This window comes from Aotus nancymaae, unplaced genomic scaffold (assembly GCF_030222135.1).
Source record: "Aotus nancymaae isolate 86718 unplaced genomic scaffold, 86718_ANA_hifiasm-v0.15.2.pri h1tg000059l, whole genome shotgun sequence".
In the NCBI taxonomy this organism is placed as follows: domain Eukaryota; kingdom Metazoa; phylum Chordata; class Mammalia; order Primates; family Aotidae; genus Aotus; species Aotus nancymaae.
The window spans coordinates 25,623,805-25,646,523 of record NW_026988473.1 but is presented as its reverse complement, the minus strand read 5'-3'; the positions used below and the strand labels follow the sequence as shown (position 1 = coordinate 25,646,523).

Sequence of the window (22,719 nt, the reverse complement as noted above, 5' to 3'; positions counted from 1 at the left end):
TAGTCTCCTTCCAGATTAAGAAATAGAACAATTGAATTGAAGCAATATTGAAGCCTTTCCCTATACCTTTTCCAATTATAACCATCTCTCTTCTGCATAAGTAAGCATAATCTTGACTTTTGTGATCATTTCCTTGCTTACCTTTATGCTTTTACCCCATATGTATGCATTCCTAAACTTATTTGAACTTGATACCATAGGTATCGTATTTTTATCATGCATTTTTCTGGGTTTTGCTTCATTTTCTCAACATTGTGTTTGTGAGAGTCATCCAGTGTGTGGCTGTAGTTTGTTCATTTTCATTACTATATTGAATTCCATTTTATGAATATACCACAAGTTACCTATTCTGTCATAGATGGACATTTGGTTTGTTCCCAGGTTTGGGACCATCAGGTTATTACAAACAATGTTGGTGTAAATATTCTTGGTCATGTCTCTTGGTGTACATTTACATACATTTAAGTGGAATATAAATGCAGGAGTGAAATTGCTGTGTCAGAGGCTATGCATATCTTCAGTAGTACTACATGTTGCCAACTATTTTCCAGAGTGGTTGTACCAGTTTGAATCATTATGAAGAGTATATGAGAGTTCCTGTTGCTTGGTATCTTCAACGCATGCTGTTACAGTGTTTTTAAATGTTGTCAGTCTTGTGGATATGTAATGGTATTTTATTGGGGTTTTAATTTTCAGTTACTCTTGACTTTGAGGATCTTTTGTATTTCCTCTGAAGTACCTAGTCAGATCTTTTGCTCATTTTTCTATTGAGTTGTCCTTTTCTCATTACTTTACACACACACACACACTCTCTCTCTCTCTCTCCCTGCCCCCCCTCCCCTGGCTGGCGTGCAGTGGCATGATCTCAGCTCACTATAACATCTGCCTCCCAGATTCAGATGATTCTCCTGCCTCAGCCTCCTGAGTAGCTGGGATTACATGCACTTGCCACCATGTCCAGCTAATTTTTGTATATATATATATGTTTTTTAGTAGAGACAGGGTTTTGCCATGTTGACTAGCCTGCTCTTGAACTCTTGACCTCAGGTAATCCGCACACCTCAGCCTCCCAAAGTGTTGGGATTACAGGCATTAGCCACCACACTCGGCTATACATTTGTTTGTGGTTTTGTTGTTGTTGTTGTTCTTTTTATATGGGTTGCAGATATCTTCTATGTGGTTTTTCTTTTTAAAAAAGTTCTGCCTTGAATAGAATTTTAATGTAAAATTTATTAATACTTTCCTTATGGTTAGTGCTTTTTGTGTTTTGTTCTTAGTATTGATTTTTGTATAGTAGAAGTAGGGGCTCAATTTCATTTTTTTCCCCATACAGATAGCCAATCGCTATTGCTGTATTTATTGAAAAGCCCTCCCCTTTGTGCACTGATCTGCTGTGCCACCTGTCATATATCAAGTGCCCATAATGTGTGTGAATGTGTTTCTTGGCTTTTCTGTTCTCTACCGTTGATCTGTTAGTATACCCCTGCATGAACAGCATGTTTTCTCAGTTACCATCCCTTTATAACATGTCTTAATATCTGGTAAAGCAGGCCCTTCCATCTTGTCCTACAAGAGTGTGTTGGCCAGTTTGGGCCCTTTAAATTTCTTAGATTCATGCCATTAAAAAGCCTGCAGGAGTCTTTTTGGATATTGTATTAAATTTATAAGCCAATATAGGGAGAATTAATATTATTACAACATGAAGTCTTCTGATCCATTTATTTAGGTCTTTTTTATTGCTTTGCAGTAAAAGTTTAATCTTTTTTTCCTGAAAGATTTTGCACATCATTGTAAAATTTATTTTTAGATACTTCATAATTTTATAGTATTGTAGAAAATATGAGCCAAGCACCATGGTTCACACCTGTCAGCTATAGGTAAAGCTGAGGTGGGAGGATTGCTTGAGTCTAGGAGTTTGAGGCTGCAGTGAGTTAATGATCCTTCCACTTCCCTCCAGCCTGGTGGACAGAGCAAGACCCTGTCTCTAAAATAGAAATAAACGATTTTAAGTCTTATTTTCTAATTGTACATAGGAATATGATTAACTTTTATATATTGACTTTTTTGTAATCTATCAGCTGAATTTTCTTACATATCCTAATACTTTATCTGTAGATTTATTCTACATACACGACTGTATTATGTGTGAAGAGAGATAGTTTTTGTTTGTTTCTTTTCAATCCTTATACCTGTTATTTGTTTTTTCTTGCCTTTCTGCATTGGATAGTACCCTGAGTTTTATGTTGAATGGATGTGATTGGTGGGTATTCTGGCCTTGTTCCTAATCTAGCAATAACTGACAACATTGCACACATAAGTGACATGTTCTATGGTTTTTGAAAATAGATATGTTTTATCAGTTTAAGAAAATTCTAGCCGGGTGTGGTGGCTCACACCTGTAATCCCAGCACTTTGAGCGGCCAAGGTGGGTGGATCATGAGGTCAGGAGATTGAGACCATCCTGGCCAACATGGTGAAACCTAGTCTCTACTAAACATACAAAAATTAGCCAGGCATTGTGGCGCATGCCTGTAATCCCAGCTACTTGGGAAGCTGAGGCAGGAGAATCATTTGAACCAGGGAGTGGGAGGTTGCAGTGATTGGACCACTGCACTCCAGCCTGGTAACAGAGGGAGATTCCTTTTCAAAAAAAAAAAAGAAAAGAAAATTCTAGGCCTAGTTTGCTATGTTTTTCTGATTTTTGATTGGTTACTTAATATCAAATGCATTTTTTGCATCTTTTGGGATGATCATATGATTTTCTCTTTTATTGTGTTATGATGATGAATTACATTAATTGATTTACTTTTTAAAGTTAAATTTAAAAATCAGTGATATGTTCACATATCTCAAAAGCCTTTGCCCTTTTCACCTGATTCTTCCACCAGCTGTTGGCAACTACTTGTTTTTTTCTTAGAAACAGGATCTTAGTCTGTTGCCCAGGCTGGGATGCAGTGGTAGGAGCATAGCTCACTCTAATCTCAAATTCCTGGTCTTAAGTGATCCTCCCACCTGAGCCTCCTGAGTAGCTAGGACTACAGGTATGCACCACCATGCCTGGCTAATTTTTTTTATTTTTTATTTTGTAGAGATTGGTGTCTTGCTATGTTGCCCAGGTTGGTCTTGAACTCCTAGCTTCAAGCAGTTCCTCCACCTTGGCCTCCTAAAGCTGTGGGATTACAGGTGTGAGCCACTGCGCCTGGCCAGTAACCACTTTTATTAGTTTTTTGGTTACCTTTCAAGTGTTTCTTTTTACAAATATAACAAATATAGGTGTGTGCATATATTTGGTCTTATTTTTATCTCTTCGTATTGTTGTATTTTATAATTAAAGCAGAAAGGCAAGCATTTCTGATATATCCTTAACCCAACTTGGTCATAATGGAATGACTTATGTTTTTGGATTTGGCTTATTAATAATTTATGTAGCATCTTTTCTCCATTTATATTTATGGGCTTCATAGTCTGAGGCAGAGTGTAGTGTTTCTATATATTCTTTCTCTCTTTTAATGCTCTGGAAGTATTTGTGAAAGATTGAAATTTCTTCCTAGAGTGATTGGTAGAACTGACTATGGAAGCCATTTATTCCTGGAGAGAGTGAAGGGGGAAGGGAGAGTTGGTTTATTATTGGTGTTTTGTTTTGTTTGTTTTTGTTTTGCATTTTTAAATTGGTAACCAACATTTTATTATTTTTAGTTTCCAACTTGTAAATTCAGGGTTACGTGTGCAGGATGTGCAGTTTTGTTACATAGATAAATGAATGCCGTGCTGGTTTGCTGCACAGATCATCCCATCATTTAGGAATTAAGCCCAGCATCCATTAGCAATTCTTTCTGATGCTCTCCCTCCTCCCTCTCACTATCCACTGACAGTCCCCAGTGTATGTTTTCCCTACCACGTGTCCATGTGTTCTCATCATTCAGCTCCTACTTGTAAGTGAGAACATGCAGCATTTGGTTTTCTGTTCCTGCATAGTTTGCTGAGGATAATGGCTTCCAGCTCCATCCATGTCCCTGCAAAGGACATGATTTCATTCCTTTTTTTGGCTGCATAGTATTCCATGGCAAATATACCACATTTTCTTTATCCAGTCTATTATTTTTGGGCATTTAGGTTGATTCCATGTCTTTGCTATTGTGAATAGTGCCACAGTGAACATACATGTGCATGTATCTTTATAATAGAATGATCTATATTCCTTTGGGTATATACCCAGTAATGGGATTGCTGGGTATTATTGTTTTATGTAGTATTTTTGACTGTGGACTCAATTTCTTTAATGGTCATAGGTATGTTTAGGTTGTCTACTTTTTCTTAGGTCAGTTTTGATAAGTTACATTTTCTCAGACATTTGTCTATTTTGTCTAAATTTTCAAATGTGCCAGGAAGTATAAATTTGTGAATCATATTCTTTTATTTATTTTTTCATTCTATAGCTGCCTTATCGATTTCTTTAAGAACTGTAGGCATATTGATTGATAATATTCTCTGATAATTCTAGTATGTGAAGACTTTGTGGACCTCTTTCTGCTGTTTTTATTTTATTTTTTCATGTTTCATGTTTTTATTTCTTTTTGTGCTTGGTTCTGTGTAACTGTAAGCTTCTCATTGCCTTTAAAAGATTGTTTATGGGACTTTCCCAAATCTTGCATGAAGCTGCATCCTTCGAGAGAGAAATTGAGTTTGATTCTGCTAAGGCCTGAGAGTACAACTTGTTTAGAATCCCCTTTTACTAAATTAATTTCTTGAGGTTTCTTGGACCAAACTTTCAGGAGGACGTTGCCCAAATCTTAGAGATTTTCTTTCCTACTTTCCCCCCGCTCTGTTTTGTTTACCTCTCTACTGTCCCCTTTGGATGTTTGGATAGAGGCAAGTTTAGTTTGCTTTTACTCTGGGATTTTACTCCTTAGCAGAGTGGAAAGGTGAGAGGGTCTCAAGTTTATATGGAAAGGATCCCCTTTATTTATTTATTTAGTTAGTTAGTTAGAGACAAAGTTTCACTCTTATCGCCCAAGCTGGAGTGCAATGGCTCGATCTCGGCTCACTGCAAACTCCATCTCCCAGATTCAAGCAATTCTCCTGCCTCAGCCTCCTGAGAAACTGGGACTACAGGTGCCCACCACCATGCCCAGCTAATTTTTTGTATATTTAATAGAGGTGGGGTTTCACCATGTTGGCCAGATTGGTCTTGAACTCCTGACCTCAGGTGATCCACCTGCCCAGACCTCCCAAAGTGCTGAGATTACAGCCATGAGCCACCGTACCTGGCTGTAAAGGATTTCCTTTAAATGTTTTTTTTGGGGGGGTTTTGTTTTTGAGATTGAGTCTTATTCTTTTCTCCAGGCTGGAGTGCAGTGGCGCAATCTCGGCTCACTGCAACCTCCGCCTCCTGAGTTCAAGCAATTTTCCTGCCTCAGCCTCCTGAGTAGCAGGGACTACAGGCATATGCCACCGCACCCAGCTCATTTTTTGTAGTTTTAGCAGAGATGGGGTTTCACCATGTTGGCCAGGCTGGTCTCGAACTCCTGACCTCAGATGATCTGCCTGCCTTGGCCCCCAAAGTGCTGGGATTACAGGTGTGAGCCACCACACTTGGCCGTCCTTTAAATGTTTTACTCTGAGCATGCCATAGGCTTTGCTTTCTGTTATCCCATACTCCCCTCACACCTCACTTTCTACTAACCAAATGCACAGCCTAGTTTCTTGGGCTCAGTATATGTTCTCAGATCAAGAGCTGCTTCATGTACTCTGCTTATCCTAATGTTAGACCATTACTAACTGAACTATAGACTTTACTGAATGTCAGTAGTTTTTCCTCTGATGACTTCTGTACCACGATTCTATTTAGGACCTCACATTACATTTCCTTGTTTTGGATGATCTTGATAGTTTTGAGTAGTGCTAGTCAAGTATTTTGTAGAATGTTCCTCGATTTGGATTGGTCTGGTGTTTTTTTTCTCATGATCAAACTGAGTTTTAAAGTTTTGGGAGAATATAATATTATTTTATGCTTTGTTTTTTACACCTAGTATGTCCTGGAAATCACTCCATAGATTTGCTTCATTCTTCATATATAGCAGCTGGAAATACTCCATTGTGTGTCATTAAATTCTTAATTTAAGATACCGTGTTTTTCAACTCCAGAATGTCAGTTTGGTTATTTTTTTAGAGATCTGTTTCTCTGGATCTTTTTGGGAATCACCCTTGATTGTATACTATATTATTCTGATTCTTGTCATGCCTCACAGTTTTTCATTTAATGCCAGATGTTGTGTTTGAAGGAATTGTAGAGTCTGGAGTAATATTTTCTTTATTCTCCTCAGAAAGAGCTTGACATTTGCTCTGTTAGGCAGCTAGGGTGAGAAGCTGTTCATTTTGATTCAATAAAGATGTGAGCTTAATGGCACCTCTAGTTTCAGTTTTCTGGTTTCAAATGTTTTGAGTGAAATGTACATTTACTTATTGGCAAGAAAATATCTTGGAATAATTTGGAACAGTAATAGTGGCTCAGTGGGATGATGCGCAAAAGAGAATTGTTGTTATACTGCGTTCATTCATTTAGCAAGTGTTTATTGAGCATCAGCTGAGTGTAGATACTCTAAGTATTGGGAATATAGCAGTGAACAAAATGAAAGTCTGTACTTCTGTCAGAGCTTACATTCTATTGGAGGGAAGTAGAAAAGGACAAGTAAGCAAATAAACATGTAATAAATGTTATATATGAAAAGTGAAACATACGGGATTAGAGAGCGACAGGAAATATCCTGGCTTTACCACTTTTTGACCTTATGCAAGTTATATTATAGTTTGGCCTTGTTTCCGTATTTCTAAAATGGGCATAATATTAAGAAATAAAATAGAGCTTTCGTGAGAATGAAATGACTTTGTGGGTGATTAAGAGACTTTAACAATGCTTAACGCATTGTGGTGCTCAATAAATGTTAGCTGTTCTATTTATTTATTTATTTTATTATTATTTTTTTTAGTTACTTTTTTTTTTTTTTTTTTTTTGAGACCGAGTGTCACTCTTGTTACCCAGGCTGGAGTGCAGTGACGCGATCTCGGCTCACCGCAACCTCTGCCTCCTGGGTTCAGGCAATTCTCCTGCCTCAGCCTCCTGAGTAGCTGGGATTACAGGCACACGCCACCATGCCCAGCTAATTTTTTGTATTTTTAGTAGAGATGGGGTTTCACCATGTTGACCAGGATTGTCTCGATCTCTTGACCTCGTGATCCACCCGCCTCAGCCTCCCAAAGTGCTGGGATTACAGTCGTGAGCCACTGTGCCTGGCCCTATTTATATGTTTATTGAGATGGCCTCTCATTCTGCCACCCAGGCTGGAGTGCAGTGGTGCAATCTCGGCGCACTGCAACCTCCGCCTCCCAGGTTCAAGTGATTTTCCTGCTTCAGCCTCCCAAGTAGCTGGGACTAAAGGCATGTGCCATCATGTCCGGCTAATTTTTGTATTTTTAGTAGACACAGCATTTCATCATATTGGCCAGGCTGGTCTTGAACTCCCAACCTTGTGATCCACCCTCTTTGGCCTCCCAAAGTGCTGGGATTACAGGCATGAGCCACCACGCCTGGTCTCTTTTTATTAATATAAAGAGGCTAAGTATACAAGTTTAGAATGAGAGGAATTTGTACAGTTTATATTTTGATACCTCAATGTTTAACCAGGCTGTGAGTGGCTGGTATTGGCAGTAGAAGGCCAAGTTGTTGCCAAAGTCTGCTGACATTTACAGGAAAAGCAAACTTCAGCGTAGGTCAGAATGAGCAGAAAAACAGGGTTATCCTAAAGCGAGAGGGGATTAGGAGTGGAGACAACCTACTAGACCAAATGGACTGAGAGAACATCTTGAAGGGGCAAGATCAGCACTTAGTCACTTGAAGTACTGTTCTTTCTTTTCTCCTGGACATTGCTGTTTTACGGTTTTGGTCCGTGGCATTTGGTCTCCAGAGGATTTTATGGGTCCAAGTTTGAATTGAGCCTAGTCTTTAGCTTTATCATAGAAAAATAGTTATGCAGCCAAATTTATGACCTCTTACCTGAGTCATGACTTCTCATCTCAGATATGTGGGATTCTCTTACTCTGACCATAATTTCTGGCTAGGAAAATGGGTTATTGGCTCTGACAAAGGAGCTTGATCTGGCTTATGGATTTATTCATATGAAAATTCTTACATTGTCAAGGGAATTTGCATTCAGAGCTACATTTAATGAATTTTTATGTTGAACAGTAAAAGTGCTTTAGATATACTCAGTAGTCTAGTCTAAATTTTTAAAATTATTTTGAACACAACCTACAGCAGAGGAAATATATTTTGTATTGTGACTTTCTTTATATACACAGCCACCCACTACATATACCCCTTTAACTCAAATGGAACACCATTTACCTTACTACATATGATATGTTCTGTTTCTCTTCTATTCTGTTTAAAAAAAAAAATTCTGGAGGCTCCCGCTAAAGTGATTTCATGGCAGTCTAATGTGTCATGTCCTGTGGTTTGAAAACCACTTGTCTAGTTTACCCCAAGATCACCTGAAGAAAAGGTAGAGTCTTACAAAGTGGCAAAAGGAGAAGTGGTTGGCAGAATTCAGTAAGTATATAGCATCTGTGGAGTTCTTAACATGGCTTTTTAAAGACAAATCCTAAGGTTTTGAAGCCACACCCTTTGCTTTTAAGATGGATATTTGGGGAGAATGTTTGTTTAAGTGATAAGAGGAACAACTGCATGGGGAGTCACTGAAGATACATAGGTATCTGGGTGGATGGAAGGATGTAGGTATATGCTCAGAAGAGCTGTAATTCCTGAGGGACTGGAGGTATGCCGTAGTGTATCCTGTAGTGATCAGTGAATCTGGCTTTTCATTCAGCTCGTAGAAGCTCTTGTGGGGAGACAGAAGGTTGAAGGCTTGCTGTAATGTATCTATTTATATTTTTATATTTTTTATTCTTGCTGAAGAAATACAGGTCACCTTCTAATTAGAGTTCGTAGCACTGGCACACATAATAGTTCAACCAATGTCTTATTTATTTGTACAGAATGAAACGAAAGCTAAGACCCAGATAAAGTGTATGGCATGCTGTCATTAGTTGGAACCACCCCCTACATAGTTCTATAGAAAGTTTATGTGAGGCCGGTGGTTCTGGGATTTCCAATCAAAATATACTTACTTAACCTGTAAAAAGTCTTGGAAGTATGCAGTGAACTAGACAGATAGGGCCTTAGCTTTTTGGAGTTTACTCTCTACAGTGGAAGAGAAATAGAGTAATTTCTGACAGTGTTATGTGCTATGAAAACAATAAATCATGATAATGTAAGAATGAGTTGGTGTGGCAGGATAGGTTACTTTTTGATAAGATGTATTATAGAAGGCATCTCTGAGCATATGACATTGGGTAGAGACCTGAATTATGACATCTTGCGAAGATCTAGGGAAACTCTCCTATTGTGTTACCATTTGATGTTACTGTATAGAGTCCAGTGATTTTATTCATAGCATAGACAGTTGGTTTGATTTATACGAACAACTCCTCATAGAAGGGTTAGCTGGCTCTGTAAATGAGAGAATGACATTGTTCTAGCAATTGAATGTGTTATTAGCACAGGTGAAAATACTGCTCTATGGAGGGAATATGAGATTATGGAGTCCCTTTTACATTAGTTAGATTTTTCAGGGGATTCAACATTGGCAGTGATGGAGCTTCATTAAAGAACTAGAGTGCTTAGTCATGGGTTTGAACAATCCGCTCTTGAGAGAAAAGGTCCAGTCTTTTTCTACCCTCTCTATCCTGAAAGTCTAGTGCCTTCCTTTTCTCTTTCCTGTCCTTTCAATCAAGAGAAGATGAGTTCATAGGCATTTTATGCTGTTAGGCCATTGATTTTTGGGGTGAGATTTCTGATGCAGTAGGCTTATTCTTAGGCTCCGCTGGAGATAAAGAACTCTTGAGCCTCTGTCACCATCGTCTTGACCACAACTCTCAACGTGGAGGTTGCCCTGCCTCCTGTTCATTGACATACCCACCTTTTCCCTCGCCTTTCATCTAACCCAAGTCTAAGAAGCCAGAGATTCATCTGTATCAATGCCTAGTATGTGTTCTGCTTGAGCTTATAGTTCTGGGATGACCAGCTCAGTTTCATGCTTATATTCTTGTTTTAATATTCAGAAGCAGGGGCTAAACTTGTTAGGTGGCAAGAAGGAACACAGATGCTCATGGACCTTTCAGAATAGGAGACATATTATAGACAGTGGATGGAACAAAAGCTCTAGTCTTGATATGGGGAGTAGAGATGAGAATCGGGTAAGAAACGCAGAAGGCTGGCTCTGGGAGACTTGAATCCTGTGTGTGTATGGTGGGAGAGAGAGAATTGTGTGTGTGTGTGTGTGTGTTTGTGCATGCATGTGTGCATGTGTGTATATATCGCTATGATAGGATCAAGCCAACATTGCGTCAGGTTAAAAATCAGTATTGATGGCCAGGCGCAATGGCTAACGCCTGTAATCCCAGCACTTTGGGAGGCCAAAGCAGGTGGATCATCTGAGGTCAGGAGTTTGAGACCAGCCTGGCCAATATGATGAAACCCTGTCTCTACTACAATTTAAAAAAAATTTTTTTAAAGAAAAAAGTAAATAAAAATCAGTATCGATGCCCTTTTTAGATGTCAGAAAACTGATCAAGAATGAAAAAAACAAAACCAACCAGTAAAACAAAATCTCCCAAATTTACCAAAGGCTCAATCCACAATTTATGGCAAATAACCGTATGGGCAGGGACTTTGATGTGTACTGTAATGTGCTTGATTATTTTTGTTGAACATTTATTTATATATTAAACCCACTCTAGATGGGTTTAGCTAGTTTTTGGCAAGGCAATAATTGGTTTTTAACGTCAATAAGAAGATTAGCAAATACATTCATTATAATAGGCCCAAACTATAACATATAGCTAGCTTTCATTTTAGAGACTGATATTTTATTTTTTTAAACTAATTTTATTCATCTGAATAATTTTGGAGTACTTATTATGGAGAGCTGTATGGTGGATACTGAGAAGAATAAGCAAAGTTTCCAACTTCAGGAAGCTTATACCCTAATAGGAAAGATAGTCTTTTCACATGCTTATTTGTATGTATTAGAGAAAAGGTACAAACAGTATGCTATGGAAGTGGAGAGAAAAGAGAAATTGATATCACTGGAGGGCATGGAGCCAGGAATAGATTCTTAGAGGAAGGAGTCTTTGAGGTGGGTCTTGAAAGATGGGTAGGGTGTTAGTGGGTAGTTACAGGCTTTGAGGTATCCTCTGTGTTTCCATAATAATAGCCTGTAAACATTTATTGTAACACTAAATACTGTGTACTATATCATGTTATTTCTTTCCATGTCTTTTCCTGGTGAAATAACATATTATTTTGAAGAGGCTAGAACTATATGTGATTCATCTTTGTATTCCCAGCACCTAGCACAGTGCCTGCTGGATAGTAGATGAACATGAAATATGTGGTAAATGTGTGATAGGAAGTATAATCTTGTCTAGTTCCAAGACATTAATGAAGAACTGAGAGAGTATTACATAATTGTTAAGTATTTACATTGGTTTTAAGTTTGACTGCATCTAAAATAATGAAATAGTTTGGAGACATCCAAAATAACCCCTCCCACATAATGTTTATTTCTCTGTCACATAAAAGAACTTTAGGTGTAGGCAGTCGTTGGTGTGGAGGAACCACGAAGTTACCAGAAATCTAGGCTTTTTTCAGCTCCATTCGGACATCCTTACTGTGTCATGGACCAAGATGACTGCTGGAGGTCCAGCTAGTATTTCCTAGTTCCAGAATGACAGACATAGAAAAATGAAGAAGGGCACACCCCTCTATTTTAAGGGAACCCTCAAGAAGTTGTACACATTGCTGCTTAGTTTTCATTGGCCAAAACTCAATTCCCTGGCCTTATCTAGTAGCAACGGAGGCTGGGAAACAGTCATTTCTCTGGGCCACAGTGTGTCCAGCTAAAACCTGAGATTCTCTTACTAAGGAAAAATGGGAGAAAAATATTGAAGGACCAAACAGTCTTTGACCCAGTTGGCTTTGCAATCTGTTTTTGAGTCTTAGCTCTTCCACCTACTAGCTGTATAATGTTGGGTAATTCATTCAGCCTCTCTGAGTCTTGGTTTCTTCTTCTGTAACATGAGCTAAGTATTGTTTCTCCTTATTGAGTTATCATGAGGAACAAACAAGATCATAGATGTAAAGAGTTTAGCACAGTGCCTGGAATATAATAAGCCCTCAGCAATGGGTTGCTCTTATTCTTATTACTGTTATAAAGTCATCTAAGGTTTATTCTGAGTTCCATTCCAGACAAGTTAGTCTGGCAGCAGTAGAAGTTCTGGACACCAAGTTTCTTGGGTGCAAACTGTTCATCCCCCTCTTCATCTGTTCCTTCTGCCTGCTCTAATCTGGTGGGTAGATAGGCTGGAGAAAAATTTGTCTTTAGAGAAGAAGCTTCGGTATATTTCAGTGTCCTGCTGGTGCCTTATGCACTAGCTAACCAAAACACAGCTGGTAGGTCTAATTTTAGGTTCACAAGTCTTGCTGGTTGTCCTCTTTAGATTCTGTTTTACATTCTGAACTATGGGAAGTTTTTATAGAAGCAGAGGGGAGGTGGGGACGATATACTCTTTTCTTTCTGGTTAGAAAATAGCCTTCATTTTCTTTCTAGTAGGCAGTCACGGGGAGAGATGTAAGGTTAAGTTTATATAGGCACCCCTACTATTTTCCTCTCTGAATTTTTGAGTGTGTGCAAACCCTGGCAGGCTATAACCTGTGTTGATTGGTAGACTCTGACTTCATGTTTATAAATAATGAAAATGCTAATCTTTGACTGAGGTTATAAAACCAAGAGAGTCTAGAAACTTTTGTCTGTTGAATTTTGAGACTCTGTTTCCTGAGATGAGAAAAATAACAAATAGCTATCATTTATTGAGTGGTTTGTGGCCAGGTGCTTTTCATGTATTGCTTCATTTGATCCTCAATAAAATTCCACAATAAGCTGTGTTGTTATGTTTCCCATTTTATATATGAGGAAACTCAAAAGAGGTTTGGTTTTGCTGAAGGTTACTTAGCTAGCAAGTGTAAGGACTAGGATTTGAATCCAGGCCTGACAAAGTAAGTATTCTTTCCATCCTTCCATTTTTTGCCTCTACCAATTTGATAACTTCCTCTTATATTTAAGCTAAGTTGTACTCACACCCTTATGTTTATTTTCTGTATGATGGTATTTAATAGATGAATACTTTCTGTATATCCTAAAACTATTTTTCCCTTCTCTTTGGCTTTCTTTCTATATATTGTATATAATTTTCATTAGTAACATTGTTTTTTATTTTGTTCCATTCAGCACTTCTCTAGATCAATACCTGATACTTAGTAGTCACTCAGTCTATTGTTATTTAATTAATAACAATGCCAGAAATGATAACTTTTATTGAGAACTTAGCTTGTACCACTTTTCTACTATAAACTTTGTGCATATTTTTTAATATTTACCACAGTTCTTTGAGGTATAGTATTTATTAAGATACGTTTATATATTATTCAAATTTAATGGCATGATTTTTTTTTCTTTTGGTCTATTTATTCATTCAACATATATTTATTGAGGCTTAAAATTTGCCAGGTGGAGTATTTTGGGCAGTAGGGAACCAAACAAGGAACAACTCTAAGTCATGGAATTTATAATCTATGAGCAAAACAGACAGTAAGCAAGTTAAATAATAAGTAATATTTTAAATAATAAGTGCTATGAATAAACAAACTGGAGAATGAGATAGGGAGTGACTGGGATGTGGGAATGAGAGGGAAGCTTTTTAAGGATCTGAGATGGACTTTTTGAAATAGTAACCTGGCTATAGTTAGAGCCAGTGATGAGAAGATCTAGGGGCATAGTGGTTCAGCTGGAGGGAATAGCAAGTGTAAACGCTCTGAGGTGGAACAAGTTTATTGAGGGGATATAATGAATGGCTGGAGTATAGTCAGTAGGGGTGAGGTGGGGGTTAAGAAGTAGATGAGGTCAGTTTACCAGGTAGCCTGTGGTAAAGATTTTGAGTTTTATTCTAAGTTGTCATAGACTGTTTAAGCAAGGGAGAAGATGATCTGATTTCTGTTCTTTTTTTTTGAAATGGAGTCTTGTTCTGCCGCCCAGGTTGGAGTGCAGTGGCGCGATCTCGGCTCACTGCAACCTCCACCTCCCGGGTTCAGGCGATTCTCCTGGTTCAGCCTCCTGAGTAGCTGGAACTACAGGCATGCATCACCATGCCCAGCTAATTTTTGTATTTTTAGTAGAGATGGGGTTTCACCTTATTGGTCAGGCTGGTCTCGAACTCTTGACCTCCTGATCCACCTGCCTTGGCCTCCCAAAGTGCTGGGGTTACAGGTGTGAGCCACTGCGCCTAGCCTAATTTATGTTCTTAAAACTTCTCTTTCATTCTTATGTGGAGAATGGGCTGTAGGGTAGCAAGAGTGGGAGCAGTATTGCTGCTTGTACTAGGTTGTGAATAGCGGACATGGTGAAGAATACATGCCAACTGGATATGGCATATATATTAGAGTTAGGCCTAATAAGACTTGCTGATGGATTTTTTTTTTCAGAGCCAAGAATGACTTTGTATCTGAACCACTAAAAGTGATAGCCTAGCATAGGAGTGGGTTTGGAGTTAGAAAAAGAAGTAATGTAAAGGAGATGGTAAAAATTTTCGTATGTGGGATGGTGATACTAAAATTTAGTTTAATTTCTTCTTGACAAAACTTTGCTTTCTGATTTGATTCCTTAGGAGAACTTCTTTCCTCTCCTCTCTCCTCTCTTTTCCTCTCCCCTCTCCCCGCTCCCCTCTCCCTTAGACAGAGTCTTACTTGGTTGCTCAGGGTAGAGTGCAGTTGATCCCGGCTCACTGCAACTTCCACCTCTCGGGTTCAGGTGATTCTCATGTCTCAGCCACCCAGCTAGCTGCAAATACAGGCATGCAGCACCACACCCAGCTTATTTTTGTATTTTTAGTAGAGATGGGGTTTCTCCATGTTGGCCAGGCTGGTCTTGAACTCCTGGCCTCAAATGATCTGACCGCTTTGGCCTCCCAAAGTTCTGAGATTACTGGTATGAGCCACCGTGCCTGGCCAAGGAGGACTTCTGTATTCCATCTTCTGATCCTTTTCCACTATTTCTCCCTGGCAAGACCTTCTGGTAAAAATGACCAAGTTGGTTTGATTTTTATTATTTTTTTTTAGAAGAATGATACCAACAAAAGCCAATGGAATGTGGGAGGAAACACCCCAAAACAGCCAGTATTCTTTCTGAATTTAGTGTCTTCTGATTGATTCTTCGTATTAATAAAATTCAATATTCAGGAGCCAGTGTAGGATATCTTTGTGGCTTATTTACATTTTTGCTGGCACGTGACTTTTCTTTTGAGTGCCTAGCTGGTTACTGGCATTAGACTAGACTGACTTCCGTGAAAGTGCAGAGACCACTTGTCAAGGAATACTTCTTCCTATTCTTATGCCACTTTTACCTGCCGCATTCTACTTTTGCTTCTACCCTTTGCCCATTGTTAAGGCATGTTTACATTAGAGTGAAATGCTATTTCTGTATTTAGGGGCGAATGGATATGAATCTATCAGGTAATATGTGCTCCTTTGAAGAAAGGCACCCCAATTTTCATGGTGTTCAAACACAAGGAACCGTAGAGTTAGAAAACTTTTAGATTTGCTTCCAGGGATAGCAACTTCAAATATCTACCAGAAAGGTGCTGTAAACAAGAGAAGCAAGCCAAGATAACTGGCAAACTTGAGAGAGCTTACTTTACCTCAAGTGAGTAGTTGCTACTCAGCTTTAGCCAATTTCTGCTGTGTGGGAATAGGAGCCCATTACAGTCATACCCTTTGGATTTACAAAAGAAGCTAGAAATCTTTATTGTTATGTTGTATCTCCCGATTTTTAAATGCTAGCAACTAACTTAAAATTCTTAGTAGATGTGTGGGACAGCACTCTAAAAGCCAAAGAAAATAGTTCTGTAGGCTGCAGGCTGTGGATGTATAGCTTTTGATCTGGTCCATCTTTCTCATTTACAGATGGAAAAACAGAAACCTAGGGACGTAAAATGACTTTCCCAAGCTCACACAGCAGTTGCTGGCAGTGCTAGTAGTAAAACCTGGGTTTCCTTTCTCTTTGTGCAATGCTCTTTGCGTTTGGAATGTTGTTTTTCAGGATGTGAGAAAAGCTAATGTGATATGCAGCCCAAATTTTAAATCGTTTTGAGGAGTTCAGAGCCCCTGAAATCCATACATGAATATTAAGTAAAGAACCTTCTCTTGGCCCTGCTGGTTCATATGTTTGCAGTGTCAAAGGAAAAGGCCCCAGTATTAACACTTAGGCAAACTCATGGGAAGAAGCGCTGGGAGCAGGAGACCTTGGCCCTCTTGGTTAACTTCTACCTCTCTCCTTCCCTGCCTGCCTTTTTTTTTTTTTTTTGTATGCTAAATCTTAATTATGCAATTAATAGGAATATATTTAACTCTAAAATTCTTCTATCCCAAGTATTAGTTCCTGACGTACATTAACAAATTTAGGTAATTTAAAAGCAATAATTGATTTTCTAATACTTTACATACTTTCTATATCACTCATAGAAAATAATCATTTTTTAAAATGTATTTGTTACATGTACCATTTTGCAAGGTTTTTCTTTTTTAATTCAACAGTATGTCATGCCTTGTAGCCAGGTACATACAGACTACCTTATTCTTTTTATTTGCTATGTCATATTCCACAGCGTGTTAATTCCATGGCTTGCTTAGTCACCCACTATTGATGAATCCTTGGGTGTTTACAGATTTTTAGTATTACAAACAATGCTACAATAAATACTTTTGTACATGTATCCGTGACTCAGATGTGAGTCTTTCTCAAGAGGAAAGGAGAAGTAGATTGGTAGGCATGTGATTTCAGAGTGGCAGTAATTTTACATATCCAACAACATGTGGAAATCTCCAATTTCCCCAGGGACTAACACTTGCTGTTATGAGATTTACATTTGTTTCAGGCTGATGGGTAAGAAATGATCTTTTAATTATGAGTGAGTTTGAGCATCTTTGGCATGTTCTGTTGTGTTTGCATTTCATATTTCTAGTATGTTTATTTGAGACAGGGTCTCGTTTTATCTGTTCATATTTTGGGGGGGATTTCTTTTGGGTTTATTTGGCTTTTTCTTACTGATCTATAGAAATTCCTTATGTGTTTTTTGTATATTCTTGATACCAGCGTCTTCGATTGTATATGTTATAAATCTTTTTCATTTAGATCTTTCTGATCCTGGTTTTGTCATTGACCATCTCTGTGATTTTGGGGCCATCGTTTGTCTTCCACAGTGCCATTTTTGTCTATTGTGAAGTGAGAATACACTACCTTTCAGTTATTGTGTTATTGTGAAATGCCAGTGAAAGAGTATAAGCTCTCTGATTTTTTGATTCATTTGATTTTCACCAGCCATTTTTCTCAGCTGTAAAGTGAGAATACACTGCTTTTTAGGGTTATTGTGAAATGCCAATGAAAGAGCATATGAAAGTGCTTTGGAGACTAAAGAATACCTTCACGTGTACACCATTTTGTCCTTTCTTTGGTTTTATTATGATTCCTAGGAACTGGCTTTTGTGAAGCATCCTACACTTCTACAGATTAATCAAATTCTGAGTGGTGGGTGTCACAATGTAGCACTTGTCTCTTTTTATTCTACACCTTCTTAGGGGAGGAACAAGGTACGTAAACAAGATATGCTCCCATTGAACTCCTGTGTTCTTGGAATGCATTGGGTGGGATGGAGGTGGAGAAGTACGGATAGCAGGAGAATCCTGCTAATTTGCTAGTCATGGTGTGCGCCCCAAGGATTGATAATCATTTCTACTATGGAACCGAATGTCTGTAAGGTTAGAATTAGCCTGCCTTTTGTTATTGCCCTGGTTCATTTCTCAATTAGAACTCAGGATTCAGAGGGAGCTGTTCTGTTCCACTAGCTGTTCTGTTCACTAGTTCCCTAACTAGGGAACATATGAGGGTATAATCTCTTGTCTGGCTATCTTTTGACTAATGGCTGTCCTCAGCAACCAACCAAAACATGATACTATTCTATGGTTTGGGGATACTCAGACTCAGATACCACCACCCTTAAATGCAAACAACCCCATGCACCTGACCTATCTCCCATGCTTTTTTTTTTTTTGAGATGGAGTCTTGCTCTGTCACCCAGGCTGGAGTGCAGCAGCATGATCTTGGCTCACTGCAGCCTCTGCCTCCTGGGTTCAAGCGATTCTTCTGCCTCAGCCTCCCCAGTAATTGGGCTATGTCCCATGCTTTTGAAGACCCCTCCTGTAGCCATGACTGTGCCCTTCCATACCACTCTTTAAGTACCTAGCTACCTAATAATTACCTGGCAAAATGGCCTGAGCTTGATTGCAGGGCGTGCAGAGCCTCTTCCTGAGTCCATCTGCCTGAAGATGGACCAGCCTCTGACACATGTATCCCTAGGTCCCACATATGTATCAGGGGTGACCACGAGGGGTACTCTCAGCTTGGACATGCTAGCTTGAACACCTGTGCACAAGGCTCCTTGGGGTGCAGGAAGGGACTGGAATGTGGGGAAGGTGGTGGGAGTGGATTGGGGCCAGAGTCCTCCATTTGGACTCTTGCCCCAGCTCTGCAGCTGTCAGGGTCAGGTCTGCCCAGAGGAGCCTCTCCCTTCTGACCAACTGCTTATTTTATGGTTTTTAAAAAAGCCTTTGGGAAAGGTTTTCTTCACCACTCATTTAGAGACTGAGTATAGCAGGCTCACCATAGAGCCCAGTTAATCTTTGTGAGTAATTCACACAGAGTGGGTTGGGGAGGTGGAACAGGTGAGTTTCCTTAAGGGAGGCTCTTTTGAGGTTTCTCTCCTCTGTCTCTTCCCTGGTTAGGCGATGCTGCTGGTGCTTTGTGAAAAGGAGGAAGGATTCTTTTGACACACTGAATTTTTATGAAAGGAGGCTAGGGTTCCCTCATGCGTTTACATGAAGCACATCTGCCTGCAGACAGGCTGTCTGCTTCTTAGGGATTCCTTCGTTGTCATTTTATTCTTTTCTGAAGGTTTTAAGGCACAATTTGATGCATTCCTTTCTGTTCTCTAGAGCCAGGGTAAAGTCATAATATATCAGGGCTCTTGCTGAAGAGCTTAAAATGGGCGCTGGCAGCTGGGATGTGGGGGAAGAGAGCTTTCCAGGGACAAGTGACCTGCTTGTTTAGCCAATGAGAAGCAGTTTAGAGGAATGATATCACCAGACAGCCTTTATTGTCTGATCATCTCGTAAAAGCAGGATTGTGTCTGGCAACTTAACCCTTTTTTAGGCACTTCAGGTCTCGTCCGCTCCCTGGTATGTGACTTCTAGTTTCCTTTCCTCAACTGTCTGCTGTGAGACTGCAGAGATTAAAGACTAAAATTAGTGGAGGAATTAGGCAAGTTGTAAACCATCATTTTAAAAAATAGAACTTATTAAAATTTAGAACCACTGCTAAAACGGAAATATGATCTAAGCTGTGTTTGGAGAGCACATCTCAAGTAGATATTGGTCGTAGGCATGTTATGTCTGAGTTTTACTGTGTAGTCTTGAGAGGCAAGAAAGGTCAGAGAGGGAAAAATTGAGCCTTTAGTATCTTATAATTTATATAATGGAATCTTATTTGGTATTTCCTATTTTGGAGGAATTGAAATTAGTTCTGTAAATTTGGAAGATATGTTATCACTGATCCAGAGGCCAATTTTGAGTAAGAACTATTTGCAGTGTCTGTTTATTCTTGTGCTTCTTTATTGTCCCTTCCCCCATAAATATGACAGTGATTTTACCTCTTCGTGCTTCCTTTCCCTCATTGGTAAAATGAATGGTCCTGCCTATCTCATAGAGTTGTTGAGATAAGAAAATAAGTGAATTCCTGTGATTTTAGATTGTCCTATATACAGTGTAATGTATTATTATTAGGGCATTCATGTCTTAAGGTTATATGTTCATTCATTGATTTGTTTAGACTTTTTACAACTTCTAGATGCTGGGCATAAAAGATACAGAGATATAAAACATACTTCTTACCCTTAAGGAACTGAAAACATCATGAAGGAGGCAGTAATAAAACTGTTTCATACTTCCTTTTGTATCTACCATGTGCTAGGCTTTGTTCTGAGCACCTTGGCATACATTAATTTAATTTTACTACAGTCCTGTGAAATAGATACTGTTATTAGTTTCATTTTACAGGTAAAGAAATTGAGTCATCAAGAGGCTAAGTAACTTGCCTAAGGTCACACAGCTAGTGTGTGACTAATGGCACTAGAGCCATTAGTACTCAGAATCTATACTGACCAATATAGTAGTCACTAGTCATATGTGGCTTTGGAGCACTTGTAACGTGGCTGGTTTAAGTTGATTGGGCTGTAATTGTGAAATACTAGATTTCAGTGACCTAGCATAAAAAAAAAATCTCATGTTGAAATTACATGTTGTAATGATATTTTGAATATACTAAGTAAAATATGTCAAAATCAATTTTACTTTTTAATTGTGGCTACTATAAAATTATATACATATGCTTGCATTTGGGGCTCACATTAGTCTTTTACTTTACTGCACTACTCTAAATCATTATACTGTAAGAATAGTAATAGCATGTGAAATTTTTGAGCACTCACTCTGTGCCACATACTGTGCTAATACCTTTTAAAACATTGTTTTAATTAGGCCCCAAAATAGCCCAGTTTATTATCCCTATTTTATAGAAGGAGGAGAAGGTTTTGAGAAATTTAGTAATTTGCCTGAGATTAATTAAGTAGCTAATGGTAAATCCAAAATTGGAACTATATATGTCTAACTCAAAAACCTGTCAATTTTGTGGGTTTTTGGTCTTGAACTCCTGGCCTCAAGCAGTACTCCTGCCTCAACCTCCTGAGTAGCTGAAATTACAGGTGCAAACTAGCATACCCAGTTAAAAAAACTGTGTTCTTCATCACTACACTGCAGTTCCATTCATAATTAAATTTCAGGCTATTTTTTTGTTTTAATTTTTATAAGTGTATTTAATATTGCATACGTCTATATCTGATGCACAAAGGTTCAAAATAAAAATTATTATTCTATACAGTAGACATCTTGTATGGAACTTTTTCATGGAGCCGCTGAACACCGGCACAGTTGAGCCTGAGATGAAGCAGTGAGTCAGCCTATACAAATTGTATTTAATTTTTATTCCATATAGTTCTTCCAGTCACTGGGCAATTTGCGTCCTGACTCTCTTTGTCCATAGAGAAGGGGAAGAGAGGAAATGCACCTCTCCTTAGTTGTTTAGCTTTCTTGGCTGATAAGAAAAAAATTGCTTTCTATTTCATTGTCCTCCGAAATGCTGTTTGTGTTTGAGAGAGCAACAAAATACTATCTGGTGACCCCTCACTTTTCTTTCTTCTAGAGCAAAGACTCAGGTGGACTGAAGGCAGCTATGATCGAATTGGTGGAAAGGTTGAAGTTCAAGAGCTCAGACCCTAAAGTAAGTATTGTTTTGGAATTGATTGGGTGTTGACACCCCAAGCATTTTATTCTCCCTGAGCTAAATTTGTGGGGCATTAATGATCATCTTTCTGAACACTGCATTAAGATTTAATTAAGCCTGTCCATCAGAAACAGTGTCCTGATATGCCTAAAGATAAGTCATCTATTCTTCCCCTTCTTTATTTTATGACTTACGACACATAATCATTAATTGTTTTCCCTGAACTGTAGACAAGTGCATTTTTAATCTTCCTTTACCAGGGTTCTTTGAGACTTTGGCCCTGTGTCCATTAAATGCAGCCAAAGGCATCTGAGAGAAATACTGATCATCTTAATGCCAGGGACTGGAATAGGATCCAGACTCATCTAGTTGGTGTTCAGCACTAGTGTCTTATCTCTTCACTGCTTCCAGGAGCCAGCTGCCACTCAGAATACTTTTTTCCTCATGGTCTGGAGTCTGGTTTGGGAGCTGGTTTCAGTGTTCCAGCCTTTTTTTGTTTTTTTTTTAAAATATGTTAGGGTCTAGAAGATTGATATTCTGGGAGACACCATAACGGGGTGGAAGTAAACTGGGAACTGAACATGCTGGAGGGACTGGGACTAACACAGACTCCCTTCTCCTTCCTACCCAGACACTTATTGTGGCACTACCTGGTATTGGGGCCAGCTGGCTTTGCCATAGAATCAGAGCTTTTCACAAATAGGGAAAGGAGCATGATTTGATTTTATTTTACCGTAGGTCCTTTTTTTTTTTTTTTTTTTTTTTTTTTTTAAGAGGCATGGGACTAGTGTTTCTTGAGTATCTACTGAGATCCAGGCACTTTGCTGGGACTCTTACATAATTGTACTAAAATATACATAAAAAATTACAGTTCAGTGGCATTAAGTACATTCACTTTGGCTTTTTTGTTTGTTTGTTTTTTGTTTTTTTGAGACAGAGTCTCACTCTTTTGCCTAGGCTGGAGTGCAGTGGCATGATCTCAGCTCACTGCATCCTCTGCCTCCCATGTTCAAGCCATTCTTCTGCCGTAGCCTCCTGAGTGGCTGGGATTACAGGCACATACACCACACCCAGCTGTTTTTGTATTTTTCGCAGAGACGGGTTT

General features: G+C 38.8%; 1 protein-coding gene across 1 annotated transcript in view; it reads left to right on the top strand.

Moving 5' to 3' along the window:
• Positions 1 to 22,719, top strand: part of TRIM44 (tripartite motif containing 44) — a 143,547-nt gene that overhangs the window by 1,688 nt on the left and 119,140 nt on the right. Inside the window, exon 2 of the mRNA XM_012452354.2 lies at positions 21,534 to 21,611. Within this exon, the coding sequence (XP_012307777.1) occupies positions 21,534 to 21,611 (78 nt within the window). The remainder of the gene's footprint in view (positions 1 to 21,533; positions 21,612 to 22,719) is intronic.